General features: G+C 40.0%; 1 protein-coding gene across 1 annotated transcript in view; it reads left to right on the top strand.

Annotated features, from left to right (window-relative positions):
* The window catches only part of PIP5K1B (phosphatidylinositol-4-phosphate 5-kinase type 1 beta), a 112,459-nt gene that overhangs the window by 74,968 nt on the left and 9,992 nt on the right, over nucleotides 1-27,499 (top strand). The window contains exon 13 of the mRNA XM_026652390.1: nucleotides 24,011-24,128. Coding sequence (XP_026508175.1) covers nucleotides 24,011-24,128 — 118 coding nt within the window. The remainder of the gene's footprint in view (nucleotides 1-24,010; nucleotides 24,129-27,499) is intronic.

Here is a 27,499-nt window from a genome sequence, read left to right as displayed (position 1 = left end):
TATTTACCCATTCATGCTCTTTCCTGTCTACTTGTATTTCACTCAGCTTGGCAGTGAAAATAAATAACTTCACGTTTGTTACTACAGTGAGTTGCTAATCTGTTTCATTTTCTGGGTCCAGTGCACTAGCACAACTATTACAATGTTAGGGTTGTGATATTACAAGTGAATGTAACATTCCAAACTAAAAACTATTTTTATTTCTATTTCTATCTAAATATTCACTGTAAACATATCTATTCTTGGATTTTGTAATGATTATTTTAATATTAAATCCTAAACAAACCCAACAGTCTCTTTAAGCTTTTGTCCACATGTGCCAAATGAACATATTCACAAACTTAATAGTAAGATGATATAAACAAAAATGTTGAGAACATTTTCAAGGTTAATAGTGAAAGTGTTTTCAATTAACATTCCACATATTGATATTTTATGTGGCTGAGAGCAGAAAAAAAATATTTTTTAATTTAAAACTATTTAATTTTAGGTTTTTAAGTTTTTATTGTGTTTAGTAGACATGGTTGCTGTAGGAAATTAAGAAACTCATACATTCTTTGGTAGTTCAACTGTTATAGGCTGTTTGGTCAGATTTGTGTCTACTAATTTGCATGGAGGTTGCATTTATTTATTTATTTATTTATTTATATATATATATATATATATATATTTTTTTTTTTTCAATGAGAGTCGTATCAACACAGACTTGTCTTGCAGACCTAATTTAGTATGTAAAGTTAAGCGAACAATTTGCATTTGCAGTACATTCTCAGGAAACACAAATTTGTGTGCATAAATTATTTGCATGCTCAGAAAGTGCTTGTGCCTAAAAATAGGTAGAAAGGGTGTAGAAAACTAGTGGGAGAGCAATTCCAATTTTCAGCTGAGGACACATTTGCTATGTCGCATGTAATCATTATTTTAAGGCCTTTATTCATGGGATGTTGTATTCCTTATTTAAAGGTTACAGGAAGAGAATTAAAGCACCTTTTTATGAATATTTCTTATAATATATGATTCTTTACAAATAAGTTTTAAAAGTAATATCTGTTTTCCATATGATTTCCTTGTTACATTACTGTGGTCAGCATAGGCTTGTTTGTGATTCTCTGAATGTCATACATGCTTACATAGAATGAAAAGGAATTAGCTCTTCATTTTGCTAGTATTTGGTGCTCTGCTTTCTTTCCTTTCTTATGTCATTTTTCTTCCTCAAATGTATGAAATGTTTGCAAGTTTCTTTTGTAAATCTGCAAGGGGGGAGGGAAGCATTTTAATCACTTTTTACCACATTTTTGCTTCATCAATCCCATAAATTTAACTTACCACATAATCATATTTACTACCATAAATAAATGCTCTGCAGGAGTAAAAATTGCATAAGGCATTCAGAATTTAGTGCATCAATTGTCCATATGTACATTTGTACAAGGTTTTTTGTGCAGTCTTATAACCATATACTGCTTTGCATAGTCCTATGTAGAGGAGGGGAAAAATTGTCAGGCAAATAGTTTATTTGCCCAAAAAATGTAGTTTTGGTTGATCCAAAACTATTAGTGAATTAGATGTGAATTTGCCACATGGTTTTGAACAATATTTTGAGGGGGGGGGGCAGAGATGACTTCAGCACCTTTCACAAAAGGGGGTGGGGAGCATGTGCTGCCTCCATCTCCCCTTCAACCTTTAGCCCAGCGGTTAGGGCACTCATAAGGACGTGGGAGGACCCTCATTCAGTTCTCCCCTCTGCCTGATGTGGAGGAGGGACTTGAACTTGGGTCGCCCACTGTCAGGAGAGTGCCCTAGCCACTGGGCTATGGGATATCCTGGGCAGGCCTCTCTCAATCTCTTGTTCCACTTGTATAAAAATAATTAATTATTCATTGGGCCAGTAAGAGAATTAGAATGGCTCTGTCGACTAGCGGTCAGGCCATTGACATGGGAGGTGGAAGACCCAGGCAATCCAGACCAGTGAGAGGTTGTGCCTGCCCTGCAATCTTGGGTGCCTCACAATGCTTTGCTGTTGTAAACCAGTGCAACCAGGACCACTGACAAACAGCCAAACACCCTAACAGTATGCAGATCACACCCTGAGTGTCTGTGTGTATAGCTGCAGCTCTGACCCCAGCAACCTGTCAGCAACACACCAGTCACACGCTGGCTTCCAGCAGCTTTGGTTACTACCTGCAGGGTGACCCCAACAAACTCCCAGACCCAAATTTCCCCAAAAACGTGTGTTCTGCGCTGTCCAGCCATTTCCTGGACAGTCTGGATATTAACGGTCCATTACTCCTGTAATGGGTCAATAGTCAACAGTTGGCTATTTTAACTGGAGGTCCCAAACAGTTCAATTTAAACACAACAGCGGATTAGTTTAGATTAAAAATAGAACACGTTTATTTAAGTACCAAGAGGGAGGTTTTAAATGAGTACAAGTATAAGATATTAAAATCAGAAATAGTTATCAGAATAACAAAGATGAAATGCTTCCCAGTAGCAAAAACTTCACAAGCTATATTTGATTAAAGGTAAAATCCTTAACACATGGTCCCAGCAACAGGACTGACCAAATTCTCAGGTCAGAATCTTCCCTCAAAGTCAAAGGGCTGGTTCCTTTGTCTTGGGTAATAGAGAGAGAATCTGGGGTGTGTTTGCCCCTCACTTTTATAGTCCAGTCACCCTTTGAAATGCATTTTCCTGGGGGTTATCCCTAGATAAAGTTCATTCCAGCTGTGAGGAAGGAGACCTGGAGACTCATGGTGAAAGAGGTTCCACATTGTTGTTTGCTAAAATGCAGATTGTTTGGTTCCTGCTCCCCTTTGCTGCCAAAGAATGGCTACTTGACCAGTGATTGCCAATCAACTTTGATAACAACTGGCTAGAGATGTCAGCCTATTTGTCTTTGAGAAATGGGTTTACTCCCACCCCCAGATTTGTCCGGTAAACACAGTGTAGTCACAATTTCACTTTATCCATAACTCTTAATTTGCATTTTGTTCATATGTTACAGAAGGATATTGATGACAGAAGGGTATTGATGACCATTGTGGTGTTAGTCTTTAAATGATACCTCATATTTTGCACAAAGACCATTACAATAATATGTAGGGTGTGAATACAGGGGTGCTTTTGGTCACATGGGAGGTGGCAGACCCAGGTTCCAGTCCTCCTGCCCCAGTGACTAATTATTTATACAGATTTTAAAAGCTTCAACAGGAGAGAATGAGACACCCATCCCCGACTACCCCAATGGCCAGTAGTTACAGCATTCCCCTGAGAGGTGAGGGACCCTGTTCAAATCCCTCCTGCACATCGGGCAGAGGGGGAAATAGAACTGGGGTGCGTCACATTCCAGGTGAGCACCATAACCGCTGGGCTGAATGCTATAAGGGAGCTGCCGCCTCCTCTTCCGTTGGCTGTTTTGTGAATCTAGCCCAGGGTGAACAAAACATTTCATTTGACCAAAGCAAAATTTTTGTTGAAATATTTTGGAATTTTCAGTTGCTAGCTTTTTCTTGAACATGAATAAAGAATCAATAGGTTTTTTGCCTGCTGGATATATGTTTAGAACCTGCATCTAGGACACATTCACTAGCAGTTAGCTTTAGGTTGATGTGTGCAGACAAAACATTACCATGCTCACCTACTCAGAGAACCAATTGGATTTGTTTGTTGTTTCAAAACTTTGCTAAAACTTACAAACAGAATGAGACTTAAATGTTTTCATTCCAAGACCATTTTTGGACACAACACTTAAGTAATTTCCATACAGTGTATTTTGTAAATGCTCAAAAGGCCATATGGGAGATTGCTTGTGTTCTGTGTTTATCTTTAACAGCTAAAGCCACTACCTGCACTTTTAGTATCTCCTGCAGCTAAAAATTCCCCATAAAAGTGCAGACTTCATTACTCTGCCCTCCCCACAACTTGGAACAGCCTGCAATAAGGTTGGGGATGTGTTAAATACAGTAATGAATAATTAAAGGATTTGAGTTAAGGCTGTCAATTAATCGCAGTTAACTCAAAAAAATTAGTCGTGATTAATCGCAGTTTTACTCACACTATTAAACAATAGAATACCAATTTAAATGTATTAAATATTTTTGATGTTTTTCTACATTTTAAAATATATTGATTTCAATTACAACACAGAATACAAAGTTGGCAGTGCTCACTTTATATATTTTTATTACAAATATTTGCACTGTAAAAATGGCAAACAAAAGAGATGTATGAGGTGAATTGAAAAATACTAAGTACTGTAGTGCAATCTCTGTACTGTGAAAGTGCAACTTACAAATGTAGATTTTTTTTACATAACTGCACTCAAAAACAAAACAATGTGAAACTTTAGAGTCTACAAGTCCACTCAGTCCTACTTCTTGTTCAGCCCATCGCTCAGACAAACAAGTTTGTTTACATTTACAGGCGATATTGTGCCCGCTTCTTTTTTACAATGTCACCTGAAAGTGAGAACAGGCGTTCGCATGGCACTTTTGTAGCCGGCATTGCAAGATATTTACGTGCCAGATATGCTAAACATTCGTATGTCCGTTTATGCTTCGACCACTATTCCAGAGGACATGCTTCCATGCTGATGATGCTCATTTTAAAAAAAAAATGCATTAATTAAATTTGTGACTGAACTCCTTGGGGGAGGATTGTATGTCTCCTGTTCTGTTTTACCCATATTCTGCCATATGTTTCATGTTATAGCAGTCTCTGATGATGACCCAGCACATTTTGCTCATTTTAAGAACACTTTCACTGCAGATTTGACAAAACACAAAGAAGGTACCAATGTGAGATTTGTAAAGATAGCTACAGCACTCGACCCAAAGTTTTAGAATCTGACGTTCCTTCCAAAATTTGAGAGGGACGAGGTACGGCGCATGCTTTCAGAAGTCTTAAAAGGGCAACACTTGGATGTGGAAACTACAGAACCCGAACCACCAAAAAAGGAAATCAACCTTCTGCTGGTAGCATCTGACTCAATGATGAAAATGAACACGCATCAGTCCACACTGCTTTGGATTGTTATCGATCAGCACCCGTCGTCAGCATGGACGCATGTCTTCTGGAACAGTGGTTGAAGCATGAAGGGACATATGAATCTTTAGTACATCTGCCGTGTAAATATCTTGCAACGCCAGTGCCATGCGAATGCCTGTTTTCACTTTCAGGTGACATTGTAAACAAGAAGCGGGAAGCATTATCTCCTGCAAATTTGGAGATATATCTATCTCATAGAACTGGAAGGGACCTCGAAAGGTCATCGAGTCCAGCTCCCTGCCTTCACTAGCAGGACCAAGTACTGATTTTTGCTCCAGATCCCTAGGTGGCCCCCTCAAGGATTGAACTCTCAACCCTGGGTTTAGCAGGCCAATGCTCAAACCACTGAGCTTTCCCTCCCCCAAACAAACTTGTTTGTCTGAGCGATTGGCTGAACAAGCAGGACTGAGTGAACTTGTAGAATTATGTACAAAAAATAACTGCATTCAAAAATAAAACAATGTAAAACTTTAGAGCCTACATTTGTAAGTTCAACTTTTATGATAGAGATTGCACTATTGTACTTGTCTTAGGTGAATTGAAAAATACTGTTTCTTTTGTTTTTTACAGTGCAAATATTTGTAATAAAAAAAATAAAGTGAGCACTATGCACTTTGTATTCTGTGTTGTAATTGAAATCAATATATTTGAAAATGTAGAAAACATCTAAAACTATTTAAATAAATTGTATTTTATTAACCGTGCGATTATTCACAATTAATTTTTTTAATCGCTTGACAGCCCTAATTTGAGTACATGCACACAGCTACAGATTGTGCAGAAATGAACAACTAAGCATTGTAACTATGTGCTTATGTTTGCCTTGGTATTATCTTTGCACATGATGTAAAATACATTACCAAGTGTGTATCTTTTTCTGGCCAAGGTAACATCTTTAATTTCTAGAAGTATACTTGTCTGCCCGCTTCTGCATGTATGTGGAGACTGTGGTAGGACTGAGTCATTTCTGGACTATGCTTGTCCAAACCCTTTGCAGTGAAATGCATAGTTTTGGAAGTTTGTTATGAAAGCAAAAGCACTGAGGCTCGCATGGTTGTGTAAGAAATACCAGCCATGTGCTGGTCCCAGGATCCCAACCATATATACTACTCCACGTTTCAGTGTCTTTTGACTTGAGAGAGGCCTGAAGGCCTTCAGCTCCTTTCCTCCTTGTGACTTTGGGCACAGGCTTCTTTAATTCATTCTCCTTTTGCGTACATATTATGGGGATTCAACCATGCAATGAAATCAATGGCTAGTTGGGTTTAGAAACTTCAGCCCCACTGGTTTGCCCAGGAAGTCTGCGGCATAGCTGAGGATTCCCTGAGTGCTACTTTAACACCCTAACAAGATCAACCTTCTTCTCTTATGGAAGCAGATAGTGCCTTTGTTTTCAATCCAGTGGTACCACACAATTTGCTTAGTAAACAACCATTTATATTTAATGAAAACAAAGAAAATACTCTGAAATAATTTTAAAATAAAGGCTATTAGATAATAAATCTATCATCATGTTCTTCCTATACAGACATTCACAAACTTTTTGCTGCTATGCTAAAATCCTACATTTTTAATAACTCCTATGCTGTACTTTAGTGCTCTCCTATAAACTTGTTCTTTTTTTCCCCCTGGTTCATCTTCAGCAATTATTGTCTCAGTCTTTAGTGTGGCCTGTAATGTAGTGCATACCACCAGGATCCTATAGAATTGGAATAGGACTGCAACAGTCTCTCCAGATTCAAATACTTCTGGCTTGTCAGCAAAACAGAAGTCTAGTCAGTGGATCCTTCTAGCTAGCAGTTCTTCCTCCGCTGTTACTAGATGACTGCCTCTCCTCAGCTTGTGTTTCAGAATGGAAGCTCTTGCTCTGTAGCCACAATGCCACAGGTGCTGATGACCCAGGCCTAATACCCAGCATACCTCCCAGCCTTACATGATTTTCTTCAGCCAAAGTCCCCTAGGGCTTTTAATTACTATTATATTTCCCCCCTAAGCTCTGGCTCAGCCCTCAGGCAGAGTGTGTAGGACAGACAGACAACCTCTTGCCCATTATGGTTTCTGTTTGGTTTAAAAAAACCTAATGATCATGCTCAATAACGGCTAATGCACGAGGGTTGCTACGTGTCCAGGTTTTCCCAGGATCATCCATTTCTTGAGGTAGCTGCCCCAGGAGATCTGTAAGGATGCTTGGAACACACTGACAGCTGTCTAGATTTATGGGCTCAGGATCACCCTGGATGTCCTGTTTTTTTGCACCTCAAAGGTGGCAACTCTATACTATGCCCTTCTGGATGATTCGGGGCACTTCCTGCTGACAGGTGATGCAAATATACCAATCCCTCCTCGCCATAGCTGCTCTCCTTTTCTTTGGACATAAACACATGCTTTATGCTGCAGCACTTTTACATTTTGCCTACATTTTATGGTACATTGGGAAATCCTCAATCCTTGTGGGAAAAAGATTAAATGAAATTGATACTTTAGGTGTACTTTGATATTTTGGGAGGTTAGATTTTTGTGTTTTAAATTTATGAGGAACTTTGATTGCAAAGCCATTACTCCATGAGCTTTCTTTGATAAAAAGGAAGCCCAAAGCAGGCTTTGACATTAAAACTGAAAGATTTGTTTACAAACATGACCCATTTTCAGCCCTTAAATATTTAACAGACTATTACTTTGCTAAATTATTTAATATCATTCCAATCTGTCATGTTCTGTATCTGTATTTTAGGAAGCCTCTTGGCATAAAGTACAGAATGAGGAAACTGCTTGTATGTAGACAGGAATCCCTGTATTATATTTACTAAAGAAAATGTACACTGCATGTATGCTTAGTAGTTCTATATCTATCTGTGTGTGTCCATGACTTCCATTAATATTCGGGGAATATACTCATGGATCAGTGGGGAAAATGGAATCCATTAATTGCCTGTTGAAAAACAAATCATTAATTTTGAATAGCGTGGTGTTGCTTGACAAAGATTTTCATTTGGAGGATTAGCTTTAATTTATTGAAACATAAATGGTTTTTATCAACTATGCATTTAACTGTTTTTCAGTGGGAGGGAAAAGTTTCTTAGAGGAAAGAAACTCTGCATTCCCGAGAGAGAGAGAGTGCAAACCACCCGGATGTGCTATGGCAATGAGGAACTTAGTCTGTGTTAAGGAGGGTATCCGCTACCTCAGTGATTCCGCTGGGTTCAGTGGGATTACTTGTGTGTTTAAAGTTAAGCATATGCAGAAGTGCTTTGCTGAAGCTGAAGGCTGTGGCTGTACTGTGCAAGTATGGGGTTTTGAGAATCCTGGGCTCTGTTGTAGATTAGAACACACACAACTGAATGGTAGTCGATGCACTAGGGCCCAGCAAAGAGGCTTGTTATTGAGGTGAAGCAGGGACCTATAAACAGTCATAGAATCCTGACGTCGGTAGCGTTATGCATATCTGTATCTGAGCACTACTGGGTTGCCCCCTTTCAGCATGCCATTCTTCAAACTTTGAATAGCTGGAGGAGAATTAGAGAAGCCATAACTGCAGCAGGAAGCAGGTGGGAATGACCAAATTGGGATTTCCAGGGTAGCAGGGCCTCACCAACAAAACAGAAACAAGAGGGGGGGAAATGATGACTAATGCAGGGCAAATAATGTGTAATAAATACTTTAGTCAATGACCTTTGGCTTTCTTCTATTTGTAAATTGACAGTTGTCATGGTTTTGGGGTAAGGGTAGGGGCAAAAGAGGGGGTCTCAGTTAAGTGGTTTTGCCAGATAAGCAGTGCCAAATATTAATTTCATAAGGAAATAAAATTTCTCCCATTATGAAGTCTTCGAAGACTTTCTTCTCCTTCTCAAGTAGGTCTTCTTTTGATTCTGTGGGTGTTTTAATGCTTGACTGGGCAACAAAATGGCAGATGAAATTTAATGTTGATAAATGCGAAGTAATGCACATTGGAAAACATAATCCTAACTATACGTATAAAAGGATGGAGTCTAAATTAGCTGTTACCACTCAAGAAAGAGATCTTGGAGTCATTGTGGATAGTTCTCTGAAATCATCCACTCAATGTGCAGTGGCAGTCAAAAAAGCAAACAATGTTGGGAATCATCAAGAAAGAGAGAGATAATAAGACAGAAAATATCATATTGCCTCTATATAAATCCATGGTACGCCCAAACCTTGAATACTGCATGCAGATGTGGTCGCCCCATCTCAAAAAATATATATTGGGATTGGAAAAAGTTCATAAAAGGGCAACAAAAATGATTAGTGGTATAGAACGGCTTCTGTATGAGGAGAAATTAATAAGACTGGGACTTTTCAGCTTGGAAAAGAGGCTACTAAGGGGGGATATGATAGAGGTCTATAAAATCATGAGTGGTATAGAGAAAGTAAATAAGGAAGTGTTATTTACTCCTTCTCATAATACAAGAACAAGGGGCCACCAAATGAAATTAATAGGTAGCAAGTTTAAAACAAACACAAAGTATTTTTTCACGCAACGCACTGTCAACCTCTGGAACTCCTTGCCAGAGGGTGTTGTGAAGGCCAATACTATAACAGGGTTCAAAAGGGAGCTAGATAGATTCGTGGAAGATATTAGCCAGGACGGGCAGAAATGGTGTCCCTAGCGTCTGTTTACCAGAAGCTGGGATTGGGTGACAGGGCATGGATAACTTGACAACCTGTCTGTTCATTCCCTTTGGGGCACCTGCCATTGGCCACTGTCAGAGGACAGGATACTGGGCTTGATGGACCTTTGGTCTGACCCAGTATGGCTGTTCTTATGACTACAGTCAATAACATACATGTGTGCTCAGTTTAAGTCCCGTTATTTGAAAGGGTTCAACCTTACCTTAGAAAATGTATATGCTTGTATGTAATCCTATGCATTGTTTATGTAACAGAAGTGACTGCAATATTTGTTTGTCTATTTGCTTAAAGCAGAGTGTTAAAACTTCTTCACACAGCAAAAATTTAAAAACACATAATAATTATATCCAAAATGGTCAAGTGCAGTATCAGTTGCCATGATTGTGTAAAAGGACCTGAACTCGTTTTCTGTTTTTAAACCTGCAAAGAGCTCAGTCAGGTCATGGTCTTTATGGAAGTCCAGTGCCACCTACTGAAATATTTTAAATGGTAGCTTGGGGGCACAGCAATAAAATATAGCAGGATATTTTATGATTGTAAAGGGGTAAAGGACTAGATTTCTGTAACCAGAATGTGCTGAGAACTTCATGTAATATGAAGTATGCAGCCACCCCACCCCCCCCGCCGCAGAATTGCCGACGACACCCAGGAGCGCGGAAGGACCCCCGCCTAGGGCACCAAAAACCCTGGCGCCGCTCCTGGAAGTATATTAAAACTGGAAGAAATGTTGCATGTTCTGTCTCCTCTTTAGTTTTTCTGTTCATAGAAAATTCCTACTTCTTGCTGTACTTTCCTAGGCTAGCCCTTCTTTCTGAAGGATGCATCTGGTGTGTCTGTAGGATGGGTTTTCTCCATTTTTCTTAATTTCTCTCCTGTTTGCTGCCGCTTAGCTGTGTTTTTTCAATTGCTTCTTTTCTTCTCCCTATTGTTCCTGTCTGCTCCTTTGTTCCAACTCTCTTCTGTTCTGTCCTACCTTTCTCTATTGCTCTTTTCCTCTGTTTCCCTGTGTTTCTCTTCCCCTTCTGCCTTCTGTTTTTGCTTTCAGTCTGTCCCTCTGTCATGCCTGTGTACTAACCAGTTCATAAAATTACACAAAAATTGCAAGATCCATAGGCAAAGGCTGTGGCATTCTCTTTTAAAACAATGAGAACACAAAGGAAATATCTTCAGGACTTGTTTGTGAGGTTTAATTTAAAAGTAACTAATCAATACATCTCATAAGAACTTTATAATGAAACCCATCTTTTGTCAAAAAGCCACTTTCTAAATAAAAAGCAACATCTCCTTCTGTGACTTGTGCCACATGTAATTAATTCATTCAATTGCATAATCTGTCCTTGTGAGTTCTGTATGGGTGTTAGGTTAAACAGTAAAACTTACTCCACTTCTATCAGATAAGATTTCATCTATATATGGTTTCTTTGACTGTTCTGTTCTCTATAGTTTTTATATCATAGCTTGAAGAAAGTAAGGTAACCAGAGAGAAACACTAATATTGTGTTTCTGAAGAACATAGACATCACTGATGATAATTACTATAATTCAGGTTGCAAAACACTTTATATTGTATCCTCCTCCTTGTTTTTATACTGTAAAACTTGCTGAAACATTCACGTTTTGGTCTGAAACATCTTATGCCTGGACTTCTTGTGAAAATGAATATGTTTGAGAGCAGATGGGAGAGTTTGCAAAATCTACTCAACTGTTTTGTTCCCTCCTTCTCCCCTCCTCCAAGCTGGGAGGGAGTTAAAATAGCTTTCCATTGTAAGAAATTTCTAACTACACTTTAAAAAAAAAAAAAAAAAAAGGGGGGGGGGGGGACTGTAACATTGACTTGTTTTCAGCAAAATGAGACCAACAGCAGAGATGGGACCTCATTCCACTTTAATCCCGTTCACTTCTGTGTGACCTGCTAAACTTAATTGGGACCGTTTAATTGCTAGTATTAATCGCGGGAAACATTCCATTTAAGAAACTCTTGAGAAAACTAAATGCAAAAAATTTGAATGTAATGTAAAATCTGTTGCTTACGCATATATTTAGTAGTAGTGTTTTTCCAGTTAAATACATGGCTTAATCTGTTACTGCATAATAGAATGTGTACCTTAAAACCTATATGGTGTGCAGGTATGTAGACATCACTATGGAAACCTGAACTTTTGCACGTCCAGGCTTTTGATGATTTTAAGAGTTGCATTAAGAGATTTTGTGCATTTACTATATGTAGTTTTTTTTGGAGCAGTACTGATACACATGCCAGTTTCAGTTCAATTACTAATTTAAGATTCAAAAGAGTAGGCAGTAATTTGTTTGAATGGTTGGAAAGTTGGTTGAGGCAGTATTTCATCTTGTATGCAAAGCTTTGCAGATTTGAAAGGCTGCGCTATCTTTCTTTTTTAGAAAAGGGTTCCAGCTGCAGTAATTAACACATTTCTCAATTTTGTTGCACCATGTATAAAGTTTTTTATGCCTACAGTATGAAACAAATGATGTCACCAGAATATATCAATTACCTGTTCCTCTTGAGGATAAATATTTTACTGAAACTAGGGATTGGTGACAGTGTTCAGTAGTAGGAAACCTTGTACTAAAGTATTATACAAAAGAGGAAAATGTGATAGCAGGATTGAAAATTATACTGTTGTAAGCCAGGATTTGATGTATACAGAGTTGGATCAGTATCACAAAAGTACTGCTAGACCAAAAGGCCAATGTAAGTTTTTGACATAGTTTTAAAGTCCGATATTTTCTGAGTCACATGCACTACAATAATATTATTTATGCTGTTGGAAAACATAGAATTCCTTCTGTCCAATGATATCATCACTAACCTTAGCATCGTTTTAATGTAATATTAGTGGCTAAATTTTAGGGCAGGGGGGAACACGGACAGAAATCTGTCTCAATATTGCACTGCTCCTACACCAGTTATCTGGAAGGTTGTTTGTCTCTGAATACTAAGTAGACAAGAATTTTTAAATATGCTTTCTAAGTAATCTTAACTAACAATGCCTCAGTTCGATTTGTATTACATTTATTGCAGTAGCCCAAATATCTCCTTGAATTAGGCACTGCACATATGCATAGCAAAAGATGGTCACTTCCCTGAAGAGTTTACAATCTAGGAAGAATTTAATTTGAAATTTTCTTTATTGAAGTCTAGGTTGTTTCATGAGGTACTTTGACAGCAGAAGGAATATTGACTCACTCATGAATTCAGATACAAGATTTGAAATTACTGTTTACTGCTGATACCAAAGGATTGATTTGGGCTTTCAGAAAAGAAATCCAGTTTTTTTCTTCATTTAGAGAGTTCTGTACCATTTAAACGTACTCTTTTTTTTTTTTTTTTACTCAATGAGACATTAGAGGATGTTTAATGATGTATGTGTCTTTGCTATAAATCTTGCATTAGTTGGCTTGTGAGTTTATGGTACAGCTCTACTGAGCTACTCAGAAGTAGTTATCAATAGTTTCCTGTCAAACTAGGAAGACCAACCTAGTGGGGTTCCGCAGGGGTTTGTCCTGGATCCAATACTATTAAGTATTTTCATTAATGAATTGGATAATGGAGTGGAGAGTGTTCATAAAATGTGTGGGTGACACCAAGCTGGAAGGGGTTGCTAGCACTTTGGAGGACAGAATTAGAATTCAACACAACCTTGACAAATGGGAAAATTTGGTTTGAAATCAACCAGATGAAACTCAATATGGGCAAGTGCAAAGTACTACAAGCAGATCAAGTTTATTATTAGTGACTTAGCCGGAGACCAATGCACCAAAAACAAAATATATTCCTGTAAAACTTAAAACTAAATCCAAAATTTTAGAATATTAAAATAATATAAACACAAATGTCGAAAGACCATAAAGTCATTAAGCCATATATATATGCACCATGCCACTTGCCTTTTCCTTATTTTATTGGCTGACCATGCAAATAGGGCAATAGGACAATCACTTTGATCAGATATGTCATTTCCTAATAAATATGCTGTTTTCTGAGAGGTCATAGAAAAAGGACAAAAACATGGAAAGCCATTTTGACCTCAAGTGGCAGTACAGATTACAACAAAATAAATAATTGGGTAGGTCTTCTACCTGCTCAGAGTCGCATGGACAGAGGTGGTTATGTTTCTTGATGTCAGTACATCAGCCTTCTAAGGGTATGTCTCTACTGGGGGAAGGGGAGATGGAACCACGGTTGGCAAGTCTCAGAGCCCCAGTGAACTGACTCAGGGCTTTAGCAGGGTTTGGGCTATGGGGCTAAAAATAGCAGTGTAGGTGTTGCCACTCAGGCTGAAGCCCAGGCTCTGAGACTCACCCCCTTCGCCAGTTTTCAGAGCCTGGGCTCCACCCCAAATGGGAAGGTCTACCCTCCTATTTTATGCCTCAGAACATAAGCCCCGTGAACCCAAATCAGTGGATCTGGGCTCTGAAATTTGCTGCTACAGGGTTTTTTGTGTGTGTGTTTTTTAAGTGTAGACATACCCTAAGTAATCTGACTGCATAAATTGAAAACTGAGAGCTCCTTAACTTGTTATTGGACAAACTGTCTAAATAACTTGCACACCCCGGGCTCTTTTTAACAAGGGGGAACCAAGGAGACACATTTGTAATGGAAATAACTGCCATGTCTAATTGTTTATTAATATCCTCTAATCTCAACTTGATTAAGGATTTCATGTTTTTAAAATAAGTCTAATCATTTTCAATTTTGAGAGGCCTAGAGAATGTAAAGAATTCTGAATGTACTCTAACCAAGGAAATTTACATGACAAAGCCAGTCTGAGCTGCTCCTCTAAGCATACCCTGGGCAGGCGTTGTGGCGCCAGAAATTGATATTATGATATTGCAGCAAAGTACTACACTTAAGGAGGAAAAATCAAATGCACACGTACAAAATGGAGAATAACTGGCTATGCAGTAGTACTGCAGAAAATATCTGGGGGTTATAGTGGATCACAAATTGAATTTGAATTAACAATGCAATGCAGTTGCAAAGAAGGCTAATATCATTCTGGGGTGTATTAACAGGAGTATCATATGTAAAACATGGGAGGTAATTGTTCCACTTTACTTGGCACTGGTGAGGCCTCCTCTGGAGTATTGTGTGCTGATTTGGGCACCACACTTTTTTAAAAGGATGTGGACAAATTGGAGAACAACAAAAATGATAAGTTTTGAAAACCTGGCCTATGAGGTCATGTTTATTCTTGAGAAAAGAAGATTGAGGTTGAACTTGACAAGTCTTCAAATACGTGAAAAGCTGTTACAAAAAGGATGGTGATCAATTGTTCTCCATGTCCACAGAAAGTAGGACAAGAAGTAACCAGCTTAATCTGCATCAAAAGAGAGTTAAGTTAGAAATCAGGAAAAACTTTCTAACTATAAGGATAGTTAAGTGCTGGACTAGGTTACCAAGGGAGGTTGTGGAATCCCTGTCACTGGAGGTTTTTAAGAACAGGTTATACAAACACCTGTCAGGGATAGTCTAGGTATACTTGATCGTGCCTTGGGTAGGTGGGATGTGGACTAGATGACCTCTTGTAGTCCATTCCAGTCCTACATTTCTATGATTCTTATGAAACTATTCCTTGTGTTGACAAATTAAAATATTATCTTTAGTGATGTTAGAAACTAGAGGCAAATATTTAGGTTTTGTTATAACTTCTGCATACTTTGTACTGTTAAATCTCTCAATGAATGAACAGCAAAAATAAAAAAATCCCTAATCAGGAGTGGCGCCAGGGTTTTTGCCACCCTAGCGGCAGCGCTCCTCCTCTGAGCATTCTGCGGTGGGGGTCCTTCCGCTCCGCGTCTTCGGGGCACTTTGGCAGCGGGTCCTGGAGCGAGTGAAGGACCCGCTGCCAAATTTCTGCCGAAGACCCAGAGCGGAAGGACCCCCCCACCGACCCAGTTTCCGCCGAGGGCAGCAAAATGCTGCACCCCAAATCCTGCCGCCCTAGTCGACCACCTAGGGTCGCCTAGTGGAAACGCCGGCCCTGTCCCTAATTGAGTAAGAAGAATTTTCTGGTTCCCAAAAGAAATATTTGGTAGACTATCTGCCCATAGTCCCAAGGAGGCAAATAGATGAATCAACAGCAGCTAAAGATATCAAATAAGGATCCAACATCTGTGGCAAAAACTGACAGTTTGTTTTGTCATAAGTCATCTATTCTAACTAGAGATCCTCAGTAACAAGTAATAAACCACCAAGGCTGCAAAAACTACCAACAGAAGTTTTTATGTAAAAATTATAGTTCAGTAGCTTTGGAAGGTCTTTTAACATAATGAAAGATGTGACCAGTGGGTAAGACAATGCCAGATGCAAGAGACAGACAATAATTTTGAGGTTTAAAAGGCTGATCCATATCTAATGGCCTCTTACAGCCAGAGTATAAACTAGCGAAGGAGAAGAGGGCTTCTATCATGTGATAGACTGGTTCCTCCATCTAAACTCAATGAGCGAGTGACTTAAGAACTCACTCTGATTGGCGTCCGTAGAAAGGATTACATTCTCCCCAGCTGGACCCAGTCATTACCACCGAGCTGGAGGTTTTTTTGGTCAGATGCGTAACTGAATCAAGATCCAGCCTCCCAGAGGCTATACATGCTGCCCACTTGCAACACCTTCTGTAGCTGGGAATAAAACACTGAGTGGGCTTTTAAATGCTGGTCTCTTGTTTTCAGCCCTATTGTGCTGAAAATGTATGCCAACTGCTGTTATGATTTACAATGGAAGCTGCATAAAAGTATTGACTCGGTCATCTTCATGGATTAGATCTCCTGCTTCCATGATGTTTACCGATTCATAAGTTATGGTTTGCAATTAGCTTAGATCTGGGAGCACAAAAGAACTTTCCTGTCAATCTACTTCACTGCAAAGCCAGCATTAAAAAAGTTAGTCCTGCTTATTGTTTTTCTGTAGCTGTATCTTTGGTACTTAATAGTGAGTGCAGTGCAAATAAATTATCATTGATAGTTTCCTTATAATACAATTTGTTCCTTTTTTATAGACCGAAAAGCAGTGTTGGGCTTCAGCAATGATGCCACTACTGACATATATTAGACCAGGGGTGGCCAACCTATGGCTCCGGAGCCACATGCGGCTCTTCAGAAGTTAATATGCGGCTCCTTGTATAGGCACCGACTCCAGGGCTGGAGCTACAGGCGCCAACTTTCCAATGTGCTGGGGGTGCTCACTGCTCAACCCCTGGCTCTGTCACAGCCCTGTCCCCACTCCACCCCTCCCCATCCCCTCCCCCGAGCCTGCCATGCCCTCACTCCTCCCACTCCGAGCCTCCTGCATGCCACAAAACAGCTGATCGGGAGGTGTGGGGAGGGAGGGGGAGGCACTGATCGGCGGGGCTGCCGGTGGGCGGGAGGCGCTGGGAGCCGGGGCGGAGCTGATGGGGGGGGGGGGGCTGTTGACGTATTACTGTAGCTCTTTGGCATTGTACATTGGCTCCTTCTCAAGCTCAGGTTGTCCACCCCTGTATTAGACTAATTATTCAGTCATACCAAATAGGTCCGTAAAGAGTGAGTTGTCTCTGTGCAAATATGTACAGGTATTTGGATGCATTTTCCACAGCTTTTAAAAGCTCATTTGATAGGACATCTGTTTTACTGCCCATGTAGCTGCTACTTTACTTAGCCATTGTGAAACACGGCTGTTTTCTGCCCTCCTTCTTTAAGCACTGCATTTGAAAACTTTATATCCAGGGTTGATGTGCTGTAGGCTGCCTCAGAGAAGCTTAATATTCTATCATGAGAACCCTCATGTTTATGGGAAAGTTGTCAGTGTGCAGCTATTCTAGGTGCTGATGCATAGGGGTAAATATTGTGAGATACTCGAGTAATGAGTATAATGTTCATCTATATTAGATGATAGTAACTCTACAATACACCAGACCCACACCTTGTACTGAAGAAACTGTGACATTAATTTGGCCTATATGAAAGCAGTTGATAGTTTCAATTCAGTTCCTACAAGATATGTCCATATCACCCCAAAAAAATCTATTTATGCCCGTCCTGCTAATTGGCACACTTGCTGGAGTTCTGCGGAGGCATATATCGAATTGGTGTGGAGACTAAATGATCCCATTACTCCTACAGGTAGACCAGAGTCCAAGCTTATTGACAGAGCAGCATAGGGAAGCTTGCATTTTCAATGCCATATCTTTTCTATGACTAGCGTTTTCCAGAATTTTCAATTTTGGGACCTTTTAAATGACCACTACAATTCAATAAAAATAAGTAAATAAAGACAGGAGATTTTGTTGAAGAGTAAAAATGTCTGTTCAAATTTAGGAAGGTTTGAGGGTTTCCTACCAGATTTTCAGTCTGTTGATTTCCACCCTCCCTCTCAAATAGGTTTGCCAGATTTTTGTGCAATCAGTTTTTTGACCTAGTCTGACATTGTTACCCTCATTTGTTAGAAAGCTAGGAGCAGTATGTAAGCATGTAAGAGTTGTGCTGTTACATATTTACCATAGGTTTAGCTTAGTTTTGATTATTCTATCAGTAACTTTGTGCCCAATCCCGCACCCCTGATTTATGTGAGTAATCCTTAACCAGGACAAAATCAACATACTTGTTGCATCTCATGTCCATGGCAGGGTTTCTACAATTCATCTAAGTAGGTAAAGGTTTTACTTTCTCAAGCAACATCTGTTCTAGCTGAGGAGCAGATAAAAATGGAGTCTGTTCACTTGAGTGAACTTACCAGATTGTGCTGAGGTGGAGAGAGGGCGTTTAGTTGTTCTCCATGCTATAACACAATGGCAGATTACAGTATCTCTCAAAGTTGGATCCAGTTGCTCAGCAAACAATAAGGGAAGGCCTGTTTGATTCTCATCATATACCTCTAAAAGGAAAAGACAACCTGAGTAGGCCTAGCTTTAAACATAGCTTCAGCCTATTGCATGGTCTCTCCTACTGTTCTAGAAATTGTCATAACACAATGAAGAAAACAATTTTAATAAACCTAAATGACTGGTTTCTGCCATCAGACTGATTTCCAACTGAGGAGCCTTATTGGCGCAGGCAGTATGTTCTTTTGTATTTCTGTTTGGAGGTTCTGTGTTAGTTTGCTGCAGACAGTGTATTACTGAAGTGACATTACAGTATTATCAATAAACATTAAACTGCAGCTTAATGTGTGGCAGAACTTGGCTCTTGGCAAAGGCTATAGCCTGCATTCTGGCACCAGCATGGGTTCCAAATGCAAACTAATGTGCCGGTGACTCAGAATTTCCACTTTCTCCTTTACTCACTTTACAGATTAGCTTCCCAGTACTGACAGTCCTTGTTCACATGCCCTTTCCAGCAATGATTCCAAACCAGATGCTTCACCTAAAAATAAGACCCAAACATCTCAGGTATATAAATAAAGGGGAGCTTCTACCTGCTGTTCCAAGTTTGCAAAGTACTGATTTTTTTCAATCTGTAAAAGCTAAAATTTTCTTATAGTATCAGTTAAATTTTCTGTAATTTTCCAGTTACTGAACTTCAAGGTAGATTAAAAAGAAGCTCTGTTCTGCCACAAGGATACTACAGGTTCCTGTGTTACTCTTTTTGGCATCATCATAACCTTTTTCTGTTTACTGCAAAATGAAGAGCTGCCTATGAAATGTGAGTGCATCTGACCATCCCTGTCCAGGGACAAAGGTGACATTTTATCAGTGCTGCAAAGACTTCTGACCACAACTTTTCTGGTGTTGGTTACTATTGTCCCTACCATTGAAGTCCATTGCACTCCATTTTATCACACACATAATCCAGTTTCTCTAGTTCTTGTACATGGCCAGCCCATTGACACACTGCAGCTTTTTCACAGTATTTGAGACAGCCTTTATCTTGGGTTTTGCATTGTCTGGTTCACCAGGTAGCTCTGAGCATGCCTTTTTCAAGGATTTGTAGTTGAGCTTTTACTTTCTACCCCATCTTCTATAGAAAGAAAGAAAGGGTGGTGATGTCCTTGTTGCTATCCCTCCACACAACAGTGAGGTTCCCCTGCAGCCTGGGACCTGATCAACTGAAATCTTATGACCACCGGAGGAAGGCACCATCTAATAAACAGCTCTGTGGTGGAGACTGTCACCTTTTTATGAATGGCTGCTAAAGGGATGGCCTCTGACCATTTGAAATGATAGTCACAGAAGCAAGAGGCAGCTTGCTGTCCACATAGATACATTTAGGGAGTTCAATTACAGGAAGAAATGTGCTGGCTCATGCAATTCCTATTGTCTCATTCCTCTTCCTTTTTCTCCTGTGATGCCTTCTTTCCCTTGGGGTAGGGGTCCCCAACGCGGTGCCCATGGGTGTCATGGCGCCCGCCGGGGCGTCTAAGTGCGCCCGCATACTGGCCGGCGGACAAGCATCCGCCAAAATGCCGCCGACAAGCAGCGTCATCCAGAGGCGGCGCCGCCGAAATGCCGCTGATTTTCGGCGGCATTTCAGTGGCAACACCTCTGGATGATGCCGCTTGTCGGCGGCATTTCGTCGGCGACGCATATTGACGTTGCCGCTTGTTGGCAGCATTTTGGCGGATGCTTGTCTACCGCCATGGTCCTCCGTGGCTCGTCGTCTGGCGCCAGTCAGACAAAAAAGGTTGGGGACCACTGCCTTGGGGTCTTAACTCCCAAACCAATGATTTATCTTATCATTGGGCTCTTTACTCTGCCCTCTTGCATATATCTTTTCTCATGTCTTTCTTTCTCTCCCCTACTCTCTCTACTGTTGCCTCATAGTTAGGGCCCTACCAAATTCACGGTCCGCTTTGGTCAATTTCACGGTCATTGGATTTTTAAAATCGTAAATTTCATGATTTCAATCTATTTAAATCTGGAATTTCATGGTGTAACTGTAGGGGTCCTGACCCCAAAAGGAGTTGCAGGGGGGTTGCAAGGTTATTGAAGGGGGAGGAGGTTGCGGTACTGCTACCCTTATTTCTGCGCTGCTGCTGGGGGCAGCCGTGCTGGGCAGCTGAAGAGCGGTGGCTGCAGGCCGGCTGCCCAGCTCTGAAGGCAGAGCTGCCCCCAGCAGCAGCAGCACAGAAGTAAGGGTGGAATAGTATGATGTTGCCACCCTTACTTCTGTGCTGCTGCTGGTAGGGCACCTCCTTCAGAGCTAGACGCCCAGCCAACAGCTGCCGCTCTCCGTCCGCCCAGCTCTGAAGGCAGTGCAGAAGTAAGGGTGGCAATACCGCAACCCCCTAAAATAACCTTGGAACCCCCTGCAAATCCCTTTTGGGTCAGGACCCCCAGTTTGAGAAATGCTGGTCTCCCCCATGAAATCTGTATAGTATAGGGTAAAAGCACACAAAAGAGCAAATGTCATGGTCTGTGGTGTGTTTTTCATGGCTGTGAATTTGGTAGGGCCCTACTCATAGAAAGTTCATGGGTGGGTGACTGGATTGTGACCATTAAGAGTAGCTTCTCTTTGTCTTCTCCTTCCACCTTCTGTTTTTTTTTCCCCTCAACTGCTGCCTTATACCCACCTCCTGTTGCATGGTGGGACTATAACATGGAAACCATTGTCCGTCCTTGCTATGTGTAAGTGATGGGCACCTTATAAGGTGAAGACAGCGCATCTACATTTTTTAAAAGATGAAACCATTACTGCTGCTAACTATTAAAATGGATTCTATCTGTACAGTAACTAAAATGACTGGTTAAATTTCCCTAAGTGCCAGAATGAAAATCACAGCACTTAGCATCATGTCACTGGTGTTAACTCTCTCTAGCCACAGGAGGCTATAGCAACATCGGCTGTAGCAGAAAATAATGTATTGGTAAGGAAAGGAGAGCAGTGTGTTCTAGAAAAGAAAGTATAGTACCAGGTTCTTTCTGGAGCGTTGAATGAAACAATAAACTAACTGGAGTAGAAGAAGTAGATTTTGTTCCAAGTAGTCACAGAACCACCTTTGGCTGATTTATCGGGGAAAACAGCTAAAATGTCCCGTCCCAACTCTCACACCCTGTATCTCCAGCTCCCGACATAGAGGACTTGCAGAATGTGAGCTCTGCAGCTTTTTGGGGCAGGATAGAAAAGCCACTGTGTCGTGGCGGCAGTCTTATTAGGGCATGAAGAGCTTGTGTTTAATCATTTAAATTATTTCTATTTAAACATTACAAAACAGCACTGAGAACCTGCTGTAAACTGCAGCCTGCCAGTCTGCTCTACACCCAGCTGCCTGGAGCACTATCTTCCAAAGTGGAGGGTGACCTTTGGTCTCTGCAGTCACACCTGCCCCCATCCTTACATAAATAACAGCTATCCCACACCCTCTGTGTGATTCCCCTCCTTTCATGGCCATGTGTGTGTGCGCCTTTGTACATTCTGAGGTTTGAATTAGGCCCCATGAGTTTATTGAATTTTGAAAGCTAAAGCAACTCTTGTTTCTGTTTAATTCTTTTGTGTGTGTGTGTGTGTGTGTGTGTGTGTGTGTGTGTGTGTGTGCGTGTGCGCGCGCGCCAGGGACAACATCTTTCAATCCAGTGCTTTTATTTGTGTGAGATGATAAAACATAGTCAACATTCAAGAAGCACTCCCAGTGCTACCCTGGCAGACTGGCTTCATTTATTGTTTGTTGTCTTTAGTTAAATGAAAGTAGTATGACTGAAATGTTACTAGATGGCATATAAATAGAGGGTCTTATCCAACTTCCCCTGAAGTTAGTGGGAATTGGATAAGCCCAGAAGGAAAGGGAATAAGGCCTTATTATTGAAAAGACACCCAATACACTAGATAACAAAAGTAACAATACTATCTTAATGTAATAGTATGCATCTAATACTAGTATGGCATCAGGTGTATTGAGCATTTTTATCCGTTCTGTTTTATATTCTGTTTGTATTTTGTTTTATATTTTGAGTGTTAATTTTACTGATTCTGAAAAGGAGACTTAATAATACTGTCTAGTGCAATGACTAATACTCTTGTAGTATGTGATGTGCATTTTCTTAGGCATACACATAGGAGCAAAACCTGTCCCCAGCACACAACCCAAGTAGTCAAATTGTAACCTGGGAAGTTCTTCAGGGGAGGAATAAATGAATCCTTCTTTCCTAGGTCCTGGAGTGGCAGCACTGTAGCTGGTTGCCTGGGATGCTTGTGGATGAAGCAAGGATGACCATCTTTGAAAATCTGGGACTAAAAATCTAGGCTGGGATTTTGGCACCACAGTGCCATTGACTTTCAGCGAGGGGTGGGCATGTCACTCTCTTAGACTCCTTTTGAAAATCCTAGCCTTAAGGGACAATTTTTAAAAATGAAGGCCCAAGCTCTTCCTGCAAAAAGGTGCAAAAATCCACCTGCAGTTTCACACTTCCTCCCTACGATTATTCATTAAAATCAGCTAATTACACCCAGTGGATAAAGAATTAGACTTACTTATGCACAACTGCATTAATTGCACACACTAGCACGTTTTCATATGCCTTTTTTGTTGGTTTTTTTGTTTTGCATGGGGACATGCTTTTGAAAATTAATCCCATATTTGCACATCAGAATACAATATGGTCAGTCCTCGATTACTGAACTTCAGTTACTCTGAATTGTGTGCGGGTACAATCTTGTTGTGGGTGTTCCCTCACACATAAGTTAATTTAGGCCAAATGAAGAAAACAATGGTACTTCAGCATAATAAATAATAGGCTACATTGTCAAAGTAATGAGACTGTTTGTAATTCAGGATGAGTGAAACAGGAAAAACATGACACTATCTTGATCACAGTATAACCTGATCACATTGGTGGGAGGCTAAAATGTCAATTTTTTTTTTTTTTGTACTAAATTGAAGTAGGGGATATAATGAGTATTATTTGGACGGTTTAGCCTTTTGTGTTATGTGGGGGTGCTATTACGCTCGTCATTGGGTTTAATTTAAAAATTAAGGGCACAGCAGGAAATTCTTCTCCCAGTTATATCCGGTGAAAACTGGAATACCTCTTCTGACGACAGTGAATTTACTCCAGATTTATCCTGATGTAACTTTGAGCAGGATTTGGCCTACAGCGTTCAGAAAGAGCATCATTTCTTCCTGATAGCATTTTATTTAATGCAACCCAAGCAATAGAAATGTGTGGATAAGGCACATTAGTCGTACGTGAGCACTTTTCGCTAACGAGGAATTGGCCATATTTGCACTTGTCGGCTTAAAAAGTATAGCTCTGAAGAAGTGGGGAGGGGGGGAACAAGTTGTAAAATAGTACAAAAACGTAAGAGCTGAAGTTTGTAGGGCTTTTTTTTTTCCCCCTATGTAATTTGCTTTTGTATTCATTATATCCCCCCCCTGTATTTCCAGTAAAGGGTTACCTTCGAGTTCAACGTTCACCCTAGAAGACAGTGCCATCTACTTGACTTCAGAACAGAGCACACTGGAAATGGAAAATGATAATGCTTCAGTTTTGGATGTCTATTTAGTAAGTTGTCAGACTGTGTTGCTTTCATTTCTTAATTTATGATTTCTTCTAGTTTTATTTATTTAAGATCACAATAGTCCCACTGAAATATTCCAAGTATTTAAACTTAAGCACACACTTAAGTACCCTGCTGAATCAGGATCTTAAAGAATTCAAATGTTCACTAAGTGATTATTCATTGTTGTATTATTCAAGAAGTATGCCAAAACATTTCTCAACATACCCTAGCAATAATAATTTTTTTACAATCTTGTGGAAAAGCAGACTTTTTTTACTTCTCACCTTGAACTTTTCATAGTGTTGCAGCTTAATTTTCCAAGACTGAAAACTATCATTTCTGCATACAAATACTTGTGAAGACGAAAACAACTGGTTTTGCACAGCTGGACTTAAAATAAACAGTGGTTCCTTTTTCACTCTTAATAATGCAGCTGTGGCTGCAGAAGTATGTTGAAGTTACAGCTTTCCTCTTTTGCTGTGGTTCCCAGTGAGTAGTCTGTGTTTTGCTGTATAGCAAATTTCATTATTTGAAGTGAGAAACTCCTTTATAAGGCCACAGTTTGGATTATCTACATGTGTGTCTGTGCAGTTCTGCTTTTAAATAACTCTGATCACTATGTTTAGGATTTTCAAGGCCCAAAGGCACCCAAATCCAATTGGATTGTAATGGGGATTTGGACAGAGATCTCTTTCAGGTCCATTTGGAAATCCCAGCACGAAGACAGCATTTTGTAATAAAATCAATATTTGCTGTCTCTCCCCCTGCCACCCAAATACATTCAATTTCATGTGACGATATTGTGTTGGGTCTATTTTTCTAGGGGTTTTGTGTTTTTAAAATGGAAAATAGAAATTTCCTCAAAAATGGAGCAGGCAAAAGATTAATAGGATGAAGGCAAGAGGTTTTTGTGTGAAACTTTGGCATGAATTACAGTGGAGAAAAAAGGAAAATGTCTGATTAGAATGAAAAATCCCAAAAGGTGACAATCATTTATCACTTAGAAAAGGATTATCCTAGGATTCTGTTTTTCCTGATGTCTTATGGTTCCTGGCTTTCTTGTCCCACGGGATCCAGTAGGCCTGTTACAGTGGTTTGTGTTTCAGATCCCCATGCTGTCCTTGCACTTTACGTGCGCTATCACACATGTTCTATCTCCTGAGTAGTTTTCAAGCCATGCAAAACTGAATGTGTCGAACACCTTTAATAATCCAACCCATGTAACAGTCATTGCTCCCCACTTCAGTACCAGTTGCAAGCAGCCAGTGCTCACTTATATATAGAACTGGTTTAACTGACAATTTTGTGTCCATCAAGCAATCCATTACACTCTACTCTACTCTACTATTCGTATAAATCAGCCTTGTTGCTGGTTTGTTGTTGACATTAATATTCACCACCAATGGAGCACTTGCTAAGGTTGGAAATCAGGGGAAATGGAGATATAAAGAGCAGTTACATGGATCTCCTCTTCCCTTCATTCCCTCCCAAAAAATCCAGCCTAGATGAAACATTTTATTTTGCTTAGAAAACTATAATATGCTTATTTTTAATTATTTGCTTAGCACAAATGCTAGTGGACACTTAAATAAAGTAAACCCCAAAATAAAGATTACAGTCTAAAAGAAAGATGCACAAAAGACCGTATGTGCTGGGAAATCCAGTGGTGGGAATAACTTAGTTTGGATTTAATTAAAGTGATAAACTTCCTCATTCTGACTCTCACAGAGGTATGTATTTTTAGATTTATTGAGAGACAGAGTGGGTGAGGTAATATATTTTATTGGACCAACTTCTGTTGGCGAAAGACAAGCTTTCGAGCTTACACAGAGCTCTTCTTTAGGTCTGCGAAAGGTACTCCGTGTCACAGCTAAATACAAGGTGGAATAGATTGTTTAGCATAAAGAGTTAACGTGTTGTAAGTGACTATTCAAAGTGAAGGTAACACATTTCGTCACTTTGTCTCTGGGTGAATATACAAAACTGATTAAAACACTAAATGTATTGATCAGTGTGACTAGCAATGTAAATAAAATCCTACCCCTTAGAGAAGACTGTGTACACAGCACTCTGCCCCTCAAGCAAAAGCCTGGACAAATAGGAAGAAACTGTGCCCTGAAGGTCGTCAAGCTTTTCTTCAACTATAAAAGAGTTATGGAGACAAGGTTATGTCACCCAACTGATAAGGGTCTGAGGCCATGTCTATGGTGAAGACGCTCTATGCCAGCATAAAATAACCACTTCCCCAAGCAGCAGAAGTTTCTCTCCCACCGACAGCGCTGGGCACACAAGTTGGTGTACTTATGTCGCTCAGGGGGGTGGTTTATTCACACACCCCCGGAGCGACATAAGTTATGCTGACATAGGCTATAGTGTAGATAGCCTTATTCTGCATCTGCTAACTAGTTCAAAAGAATCAAATGGATGTCCCAGACCAGCAGGTGTCTTGTGACTTTGTATGCTGGAGGAAGGAAGGGTCAGTGACGCAGTCTGTGTGCACAAGCCTTTTACTTCTGAAGACCTCATTAGATCATCATATATAGTTTGAAACAATGGTAAAGCTGTGATTAAAATAAGGCTCAGGACTGAAGTAGCAGTGATATGTTTTCAGCTTAATTCACAGCTGGTAGATCGGAGTGCACTTCCATTTTCTGTGTTTAGGATCATGATTAAATGGTTTTCATGAACAACGCAGCAAAGTTGGTCATTCTAATCATGCATTTCCTAGGAAAACTAGACAAATCAAAGATGACTACTTTCAGATGGATTTAAGCATCTGTTGAACATCATCATAAAAGAAATTGACATGAGTCAATCATTAATGGAAAACCTGTTTAAATGTCATTTGAAGGTTATCTTGTTAGCAGGCTGGTTAATAATCCTTATCAATGGTTTTGTTGTAAGGCAAGCTTCTAAAACCTTATCTGTTAGATATTATAATGTGTAATACTTTAACTTGCTTCATTTCAATAACTCCATTGCCTTACTCTTCTTGCTTTGAAGTGCTAAGCTTCTTAAGGAATATTAAGGACTTCAATAAAATAAGATCAGTCATGTCTTTATCCTATAAATGAGGAAAATAGTAAAATAAAATGGATTTACCACCTACAGGGAGGGCAGAGTATCTAGCTCTGAACAATACTGTGTATAACAAATAATTTAGATGGTTGGGTAAACTTGGGGGTTTTTGGTAGAAATTAGAGTTTGTTGTAGATAAGAGCTCTTGTTTATTGGGTGTTGTATTAATGGACAAATTCTGGAACTGCACTATTTCATCATAGAAACAGGTGCACATAATCCTGCAAATGTCTTCTTGGCTGTTTTTGCCATCTGTATCTCCAAGCACAATTCCCAAGCCCTGCAAAGGAGATTT

Source organism: Terrapene carolina, unplaced genomic scaffold, assembly GCF_002925995.2.
Source record: "Terrapene carolina triunguis isolate 2854851 unplaced genomic scaffold, T_m_triunguis-2.0 Scaffold113, whole genome shotgun sequence".
Classification (NCBI taxonomy): Eukaryota; Metazoa; Chordata; order Testudines; family Emydidae; genus Terrapene; species Terrapene triunguis.
Note: the sequence above shows the minus strand (reverse complement) of the source record. Positions and strands in the feature narration are given on the sequence as shown.